The following is a 9,921-nucleotide window of genomic DNA, read 5'->3' on the forward strand; positions in this document are numbered from 1 at the left end:
GCCTCGTGCTGGACGGTTGCGGCTGCTGCCGCGTCTGCGCCAAGCAGCTGGGCGAGCTGTGCACCGAGCGCGACCCCTGCGACCCGCACAAGGGCCTCTTCTGCGACTTCGGCTCCCCGGCCAACCGCAAGATCGGCGTGTGCACCGGTAAGACCCGCAGCCCCCGCTGCTAGGTGTCCGGCCGCCTCCTCCCTCACGCCCACCCGCCCGCTGGAAAAAGAAACTGCTGGTACTGAGTTTCTTTCACCAGCTGCTGCCAGCCCGCCCCCTGCAGCCCAGATCCCAACTCGCATCTCTGACACTGGATGTGAGAGCGCCTCAATGCCTGACCTCTGCATCCACCACCCCTCTCTTCCCTTCCTCTTCTCCAGCCAAAGATGGTGCTCCCTGCATCTTCGGTGGCACGGTGTACCGCAGCGGAGAGTCCTTCCAGAGCAGCTGCAAGTACCAGTGCACGTGCCTGGACGGGGCGGTGGGCTGCATGCCCCTGTGCAGCATGGACGTTCGCCTGCCCAGCCCTGACTGCCCCTTCCCGAGGAGGGTCAAGCTGCCCGGGAAATGCTGCGAGGAGTGGGTGTGTGACGAGCCCAAGGACCAAACCGTGGTTGGGCCTGCCCTCGCGGGTGAGTCCGGTCTTCCTCTAAGTCAGGGTCGTGATTCTGTCCCAGGGAGGGAGTCCTAATTGTGCCAAGTGAAGGGGGTAAATATCTTATCCAGGCGTTTTACATGGTATTTTTGTGCTCTGCTCTCGCAGCTTACCGACTGGAAGACACGTTTGGCCCAGACCCAACTATGATTAGAGCCAACTGCCTGGTCCAGACCACAGAGTGGAGCGCCTGTTCCAAGACCTGTGGGATGGGCATCTCCACCCGGGTTACCAATGACAACGCCTCTTGCAGGCTAGAGAAGCAGAGCCGCCTGTGCATGGTCAGGCCTTGCGAAGCTGACCTGGAAGAGAACATTAAGGTACATGTTCTGCTCCTATTAACTATTTTTCACAGGAAAAACAGTGGATAGGACCCAACTTAGGGCTCTTGCCACCCTTGTTAGTATAAGTCCGTTATCTCCAAAACTATCTAGCCATTGAGCTGTTTTGCTGGAATGAGAGCTTGTGTAATAGCAACCACCAGTTTTCCACTACGAAATCTTCCGCAGGGTTAGTTAATTCAAGACATTCCAAGAGAGGCCCTGGCTATTTTTGGACATAACAAATGAGACTCAAACTTCCTCCCCTCAAAATATAAACAGAAGTCAGACAACAGAAGACTAAAAACACAGAGGGTTGAAGAAAGCCACTCCCCTTGTAGAGTTGTTGATTTTTTTTTTCCTCTTTCTTTTCCCTTGTCTATCTTAGAAGGGCAAAAAGTGCATCCGTACCCCCAAAATCTCCAAGCCTATCAAGTTTGAGCTTTCTGGCTGCACCAGCGTGAAGACATACCGAGCTAAATTCTGCGGAGTATGTACCGACGGCCGATGCTGCACCCCCCACAGAACCACCACCCTGCCGGTGGAGTTCAAGTGCCCTGACGGCGAGGTCATGAAGAAGAACATGATGTTCATCAAGACCTGTGCCTGCCATTACAACTGTCCAGGAGACAATGACATCTTTGAGTCGCTGTACTACAGGAAGATGTACGGAGACATGGCGTGAAGCCAGAGAGTGAGAGACAGTAACTCATTAGACTGGAACTTGAAATGATTCACATCTCATTTTTATGTAAAAATGATTTCAGTAGCACAAGTTATTTAAATCTGTTTTTCTAACTGGGGGAAAAGATTCCGACCCAATTCAAAACATTGTGCCATGTCAAACAAATAGTCTATCAACCCCAGACACTGGTTCGAAGAATGTTAAGACTTGACAGTGGAACTGCATTAGTACACAGCACCAGAATGTATATTAAGGTGTGACTTTAGGAGCAGTGGGAGGGTACCAACAGAAAGGTTGGTATCATCAGTTAGCATCTTACACGAGTAATGTGCCTGCTATTTGAAGTGTAATTGAGAAGGAAAATTTTAGCGTGCTCACTGACATGCCTGTAGCCCCAGTGACAGCTAGGATGTGCATTCTCCAGCCATCAAGAGACTGAGTCAAGTTGTTCCTTAAGTCAGAACAGCAGATTCAGCTCTGACATTCTGATTCGAATGACACTGTTCAGGAATCGGAATCCTGTCGATTAGACTGGACAGCTTGTGGCAAGTGAATTTGCCTGTAACAAGCCACATTTTTAAAAATTTATATTGTAAATATTGTGTGCGTGTGTGTGTGTGTATATATATATATATATATGTACAGTTACCTAAGTTAATTTAAAGTTGTTTGTGCCTTTTTATTTTTGTTTTTAATGCTTTGATATTTCAATGTTAGCCTCAATTTCTGAACACCATAGGTAGAATGTAAAGCTTGTCTGATCATTCAAAGCGTGAAATGGATACTTATATGGAAATTCTGCTCAGATAGAATGACAGTCCGTCAAAACAGATTGTTTGCAAAGGCAAGGCATTAGTGTCCTTGGAAGGCTGATTTCTAGGTAGGAAATGTGGTAGCCTCACTTTTAATGAACAAATGGCCTTTATTAAAAACCAAGTGGCTCTATATAGCTGATCAGTTTTCTCATCTGGAAGCATTTGTTTCTACTTTGATATGACTGTTTTCCGGACAGTTTATTTGTTGAGAGTGTGACCAAAAGTTACATGTTTGCACCTTTCTAGTTGAAAATAAAGTATATATTTTTTCTATAAATGGCTTGGTTATTCATTTATCCTTCTAAACATTTCTGAGTTTTCTTGAGCATAAATAGGAAGTTCTAGTTAATCTAAGGTAATTCACCAATAGTTTTCTAAATTTTTTTATTGTTCTATATATTAGTAAATTGATTATTCCATAGAATTTTTATGTAAACATACTTCACACTGAATCAAGTATCAGACTTGCAGGTACAAACACCACACTGACTACACAGTCATTTTTTTTTAACAAAAAAATGTGTTGTCTTCACAGAACTTTATAGACATTTTAAATTCAGTTGTGTCTAGATTACTTCAGTCTCCATTAACCCTGTTGTATTATACTTGGTCCTTTTGGCATTTAGTACCTCTCTGGCCATTATAGGTTAATTTCCAACCTTTCACATCACAAACTAGTCTGTGTGCCTTGCATGTAGAAAATGTTTAAATGTTAGAAAAAAATTTTATGCCCTAGGTCTATTTCTGAACCTCATTACCTGGCTGTTAAATCTTAAAATTATGAAATGAAGTCCTCATTTAAATGGAGCTATGTCATAAGTCTTGTTCTGTATAATTCTGTTTTCAGTTGCCATGATAACCAATGACAAATAGATGGCATAAATAGAAAAGGGAGGATGAGCAAATCTGCCATTCATTAACATTAATAGAAATTTGTTTTGAAAGTAATTCCTCCATTTGCCCAAGTCTTTGACTTTATCAGACCTCCAGATTAATGGATCCTAATTTACCAAGTGGTTTATACATGAGAAAATGGAATTGTTCAAGAACACTGGTGTGGAAACAATATTGTACCTACCCAGGTAGGTTTTTACTAAAGAGTGAACCAAAGTGAATGGTAAACAAAAGAAATACACCAAAGGCAACTAGAATCTTCTCCACATGAGGGTAGTTGGGGATTCTAGGGGAAAAATGGATTGCAGACAGACTAACTTTTCCCAAGGTAATTAGCAACGTTGTAGTGCCAGTGTCATTTGGACAGACAAAAATACACCTGAAAATAAAGACTAGCTCTACAAACAAATGTCCACACCACAAACCAAAGGGAAAACTTCCCGTGTTCAGAATGTGAAGAGAATTTATGGTCAAAGCACGGGGCTTTAAGGATACACCCACATCTGCATATAGCAGTGCTGCCAGGAGCAGCACCCCACCTCCCCAAATAAATGCACATGTACACATACACATAGGCATGCACACAGAGTACACTGTTAGTTCACACTTCCTCTCTGTCAATTCCTAACTGCAAAGATGAAGGGCCATGCATGATGAACGAGCCTGACTGTGCTGAATGAGAGCTTTCTGGAAACATAGAAGTAGCAGGAAAAGCATAGATTTCACAGTTTCCAAATACCCACATTAAAAAAAAGAGTCACTAGATTGCAAAACAAAAGTCCCACAGGCAATATTTATAAGAAAATTAGATGGCAATGCACACTTTCACCCCCCAAATATCAGAGGTAGGGAGTGCCAAATCGTCAACCACCATAAGATCTGCACTGTGTCAGCACATGTGTGAGAAAAGCAGAGAAACAACAAGGTATCTGATGCTTCTGAGAACCCGAGAGCTCTCAAACAGCCAGCAGGTAGTCACTAGATATATAGAAGGCCAGGCTGAGAGCAATTGTTGAACCTAGTAGGGATTTGGCCTAGTACTCCAACAAAACTTGCAAGCCAGGGCTCCCTCCCAGGAGAAGACCCCCACACTCTTGGAAGTGGAATCTAAATTGAGCAGGTCACCAGACAGACGTTTCTCAAAAGAAGACACACAAATGGCCAAAAGTATATGAAAAAATGTTCGACATTACTAACCATCAGGGAAATGCAAATCAAAACCACAATGAGCTATCACTTCGCACCTGTTAAAATGACTACTATCAAAAAAACAAAAGATAACAAAATTGTCAGCAAGGATGTGGAGGAAAAAAATCCCGTGTGCATTGTTGATGGGAATGTAAATTAGTACAACCATTATGAAAAACAGAAAGAAAATTCCATAAAAAATTAAGAATACAATTACTATATGATCTAGCAATCCCACTACTGGGTATATACGCAATGAAAAAGAAGCCAGTATGTTGAAAAGATATCTGCACCTTCATGTTCACTGCAGCGCTATCCACAATAGCTAAGTTATGGAATCAACCTAAGAACCCATCAACAGGTGGATGGATAAAGAAGATGAGGTATATATACGCAATGGAGTGCTATTCATTAAAAAAGAAGAGAACCCTGTCACTTGCGACAACATGGAGGAACCTACAGTACATTGTATTAAGTGAAATAAGCCAGGTTACAGAAAGAGAAATATAGCACTATCTCACTTACATGTGGAATCTAAAAGGTTGACCTCATAGAAGTAGAGAGCAGAATGATGGTTACAAGGGGATTGGGGTTGGGGAGCTGTCAGTCAAAAAATATAAAATTTCACTTAAGCAATGAGAATAAGTTCAAGAGATCTATTTTACAGTGTGATGACTCTGGTTAATAATACATTGTATTCTTTAAAAATGCTAAGAGAATGGTGGTAAAGCGTTCTTAGCACAAAACTCTAACTATATGAGGTAATGCATATGTTAATTAACTAGATTTAGTCATGCCACAATGTACATATACTTCAAAACATCATGTTTTACATGGTAAATTATGACTTTATCTGTCAATATAAAATAAAAAAAAATTGAGTGGGTCAGGGACAACAGAGACATTAAAGGATTTGGATTAAAATGAGGAGGGAAACAGAGGTTCAAAATCTCAGAAAGTAAACTGCAATATTTTTAATGCTGCATGAAAACAATAAAAGAGGGAGATCTGTGAATTTAGAAAATTAAACCAAACCTCCTTCCTGAGCCAACTTCAGTAAAACTAATTTTATATAAATTAGGAAAACAAAATTACCGAAGCCAAATCCCTACAAAGTCACTATATTTAAAAAAAGAAAATAAAGAATAGAATAACTTTTCTGCAGATAATCAAAAATGTGAGAAATACATACCTACAAAACATAGCAAAATTATAAACTACTATTTCAAAAGAACATTAAGAAAATGATGTTGGACATAAATGATATTAATAGTAAGGAAATGACTAATGACATAAAATAGCAACATAAATCAGAATTACCATAACTTAAAAGTATAGTGTCAGAAATCAACAGAGATTTAGAAATAAAGGAACTATATCAAACCTAGAAGGAACATAAGAGTGAATAAACTCTAACAGATAAGAAGAAAAAATATTTAATATAAAAGAAGAAATAAAAATGTTTAATAAAAAGCAATAAATATTGTGGATAGGCAAAGAAAATCCAGTATGTGGAGGGTAGAAATTCTTAAAGAAGAAAAAAAAAAAATCCTAAAAGCTATAAGTCAAAAAAAAAAACTTTACTAGAATAAAAAAATATTTGAAAGCACATGTTGAAAGGGCGTGCCGTGTGCCTAAACAAATCAACCAACACCAAAACACATTCTAATAAAACTGCTGGAGTTTAAAGAAAAGGGAAACGCTATTTGAACATGAAGACAAAAAGAACATGAGCCTTATAAATGAAAAGAAAATTAGCTCATCGTTAGATTTTTTTTACAGCAATACTTTATGCCAGAAAAAAAAATGGAATAACTTATTTAAGATACTTAAGGAAAGAAAATGAGAGTCCAGAAACTTTTATCCTCTAAAACTGACTTTCAAGAATGAAGGACACAGACAAACTGTTAAAAACATACAAGAACTCAGGGCATATTGTTCCTGTGAGCCCCTCCTGAGGAACCTACTAGCAAAGAAGCTCAAACAACACAAATGTCTGAGACATACTAACCTAAGGACTGTAGTGAGAATTGAATATAGCTTAAACCCGGGAGGTGGAGGTTGCAGTCAGCCAAGATCACATCACTGCACTCCAGCCTGGGTGACAGAGCAAGACTCCGTCTCAAAAATAATAATAACAATAAATTAAAAATAAAAAGTAAAAAAAAGAAGAACTAATTGCTCACCTTCTGGGAGTGATAAGGAACTGGTTCACTATACACAAAATACAATTTTTCTGATGACTTCAGTATCATTTTTTTTGTGTGTGTATTACACATCTCTCAATGCCTCAGAAAAGACAGGCTGAATCTTTACCAACCCCCAACATCATCTAAAGATGGCTTTTTAAAAAAAATAAATAAATATTTTAGTCAATAGTGCTCATCTCATGATGGTTAGTTTAAAGTAATTTTCTACTTCTTTTAATAATTTTTAAACTTTTTCAGATTTTCTGAAATGAATACACATTATAAGAGAGAGATTTAAAAAAACAACAAATATTCCATCTCAAAAAAAAAGCGAGGAATATGTCATATTCCATCTCAAAAAAAAAGCGAGGAATATGTCAAAAAGTGTTCAAGTATTTTATGATTTTCATTTAGATGAAACAATCCACAATACATAAATAAGTAAATAACTTAGCTATTCAAACCACTATATCTTAATTAGCCACGTGCCTAAGAGTACATGCAACACACATAGAATCTCTAGGGAATGCACATATTCATTGTATATTCAGTGTTTTCTTTAACTCCATTTCTCTATGCCATAAATAAAAATGGTGAATGATTTTTCTCTGTATAGCTATCCCTTACCTCATGAATCATACTAATTATATATAGACTGTTCCTAAGACTAAGAATAAAATAAACAAAGTAAAATATATTCTTAAAATACTGTCAGCTTCTAAACCTAAATATAGGATTCAAAGCAATAGATATGTAGACCCATTTTCTATATTAGATGTTTAAAAGATAGTCAAAGAAGAGTTAGTAAGAAATGAGGAGCATCATTGATTAATCCGAATTTCTATCTCAATAATATAAAACATTTATATTAGGTCAACAAATTCTAACACAATTTTTGTCAGCACAGTTAGCATGTATAATTTAGATAGCTACAATACCTTTTAGTCTTTGGTATATATTCAAGAGAAATGAGCAAAAGACATACAAAATTCTCAAAGCAGTTTCATCCATCCAAAAACTGAAAGTAAAAATCTGAATTCTGTAAACAGAAAAATTGATAGAGTGTAGAATATTTATATAATGGAACAATATACATCAGTTAAAAAGTTCATTTCCCCAAAACATGTTTCTTTGCCATATTTTGAAATGGCCCTGCAAAGCTGTTCTTTGTGGGGGAAAATTTGCACCTCTAAAGAATCTCTATTAATATAGCTAGATCTTTTTCTTCCAGACTCTCCCAATCCTAAAGAGATGAACTAAGATTTGAATAGGAAACATTTGTCACTTCTTGTCTCTAAGGGCAGCCACTGTAAGACTTCAAAAGAACTTGGGTTTCCACAATGTTTATCTTAACCTGAACATTCCCTTATTCCCTATCTATCCCAGGTTTTTTTGTTTTTTTTTTTTTTTTTGATACAAAGTCTCTCTATGTCGCCCAGGATGGAGTGCAGCGGCACGATCTCGACTCACTGCAACCTCCGCCTCGCGAGCTCAAGCGATTCTCCTGCCTCAGCCTTCCGAGTAGCTGGGATTACAGGCATGCACTACCACATGTATTTTTAGTAGAGACGGGGTTTCACCGTGTTGCCCAGGCTGGTCTTGAACTTCTGAGCTCAGGTGATCCGCCGACCTCGGCCTCCCAAAGTGCTGGGATTATAGGCATGAGCCACCGCACCTGGCCTCTATCTCAAGTCTTTAGACAAACTCAACCAATTGTCAATCAGAAAATGTTTAAATTCACCTCCAACCTGGAAGCCTCCCCTTCCCCCTACCACCCGCCCCACATCTGGACCAAACCAATGTATTTCTTAAAATGAATTTGATTGATGTCTCATGCTTCTCTAAAATGTATAAAACCAAGCTGTGCCCGGACCACCTTGGCCACATGTTTTCAGGACCTCCTGAGGGCTGTGTCCTGGGCCATGGTCACTCATATTTGGCTCAGAATAAATCTCTTACAAAAAAAAAAAAAGCACTATTACGGTGAATGAAAGAAGTCAGGCACAAAAGCATACACACTACATAATGTCATCTATGTGAGATTGAAGAGGAAGCAAAACTAAGTAGTGATAAAGTCAGGGTAGTGGTTACTTTGGAGGTGGGGGCATGAGAGAACTTGGCTCACATTATTAAATCTATATTATATTTCAATTAAAAAGTTTAAAAATTAAATAAATATATTCAAGCACTTTTTCTTTTTTTTACTTTAAGTTCTGGGATACACGTGCAGAACGTGCAGGTTTGTTACGTACGTATACATGTGCCATGGTGGTTTGCTGCACCTATCAAGCCATCATCTAGATTTGAAGCCCTGCATACATTAGGTATTTGTCCTAATGTTTTCCCTTCCTTCACTCTCACCCTCTAACAGGCTCTCCTGTGTGATGTTCCCCTCCCTGTGTCCATGTGTTGTCATTGTTCAACTCCCACTTATGAGTGAGAACATAGTGTTTGGTTTTCTGTTCCTGGGTTAGTTTGCTGAGAATGATGGCTTCCAGTTTCATTCATGTCCCTCCAAAGGACATGAACTCATTCTTTTTTTTACAGCTGCATAGTATTCCCATAATGTATATGTGCCACATTTTCTTTAGCACTTTTTAAGAAGAATTTTTCCAAAATATTAAAAGTGATTATTTAGGGGTTAGTTTTTTCATCTTTATTATATTCCACACTTTCCAAATCGTTTACAAAGAGTAGATATTCCTTGTAATTAGAAAAAAAAAAAACAACTTATTTTTAAACATTTAAGATGAATTCCTGAAAAATAATGCTCATAACAAGTTTCATTGCATAATTAAATTTCTACAGCACCATATAAATGCGAGATTGGAAGGACTATTTAATGAGGATAGAAACTCAAAGATAGAAGCACCTATAAGAAGAAATTCCCTCAAAATGTACAAATGTCTTAGGGAGTCACTGAATTTCCCTTTTAACATCCCATGTGTAGGCAAGTCAATTTTTATTTAAGTCTGAGAGGATGAGTTGCTCTCTTTCAACATTCACACTTTTATTAACTTATCAGCAGTCCTATTCATTAAGTCATAATTCCAAAATAAAACTAATGAATAGAAACTGCTGAAACTATATGTTTATGTATATATAATGGGACACAATCAACATCATTTAAGTATAGAGCATGACAAGATTTTAAGGTTTCTGGAGTCCCATGAGGAAAATAACA

General features: G+C 38.3%; 1 protein-coding gene across 2 annotated transcripts; it reads left to right on the top strand.

The window, feature by feature from the left end:
• Positions 1-2,743, top strand: CTGF (connective tissue growth factor). 2 transcript variants are annotated; one of them, XM_011962158.1, is made up of 4 exons: positions 1-147; positions 372-623; positions 755-966; positions 1,358-2,743. In XM_011962158.1, exons 2-4 carry the CDS (start codon positions 482-484, stop codon positions 1,649-1,651), a joined length of 648 nt encoding a protein of 215 aa, XP_011817548.1. In that variant the 5' UTR covers positions 1-147; positions 372-481; the 3' UTR covers positions 1,652-2,743. The 2 variants fall into 2 exon arrangements, with proteins under 2 accessions (XP_011817548.1, XP_011817549.1); XM_011962159.1 differs by lacking the exon at positions 1-147 and having other exon boundaries at positions 404-966; positions 1,355-2,743.
• The last annotated feature ends 7,178 nt before the right edge of the window (positions 2,744-9,921 follow it).

This window comes from Colobus angolensis, unplaced genomic scaffold (genome assembly GCF_000951035.1).
Source record: "Colobus angolensis palliatus isolate OR3802 unplaced genomic scaffold, Cang.pa_1.0 Scaffold58, whole genome shotgun sequence".
In the NCBI taxonomy this organism is placed as follows: Eukaryota; Metazoa; Chordata; class Mammalia; order Primates; family Cercopithecidae; genus Colobus; species Colobus angolensis.

What these genes read in the sequence shown, in the direction of transcription:
- CTGF (XM_011962158.1), top strand. Translation starts at nt 482, where the DNA reads ATGCCCCTGTGCAGCATGGACGTTCGCCTGCCCAGCCCTGACTGCCCC. An exon ending in GGTTGGGCCTGCCCTCGCGG is followed by an intron (nt 624 to 754) that starts GTGAGTCCGGTC and finishes CTGCTCTCGCAG; the next exon opens with CTTACCGACTGGAAGACACG. An exon ending in ACCTGGAAGAGAACATTAAG is followed by an intron (nt 967 to 1,357) that starts GTACATGTTCTG and finishes CTATCTTAGAAG; the next exon opens with GGCAAAAAGTGCATCCGTAC.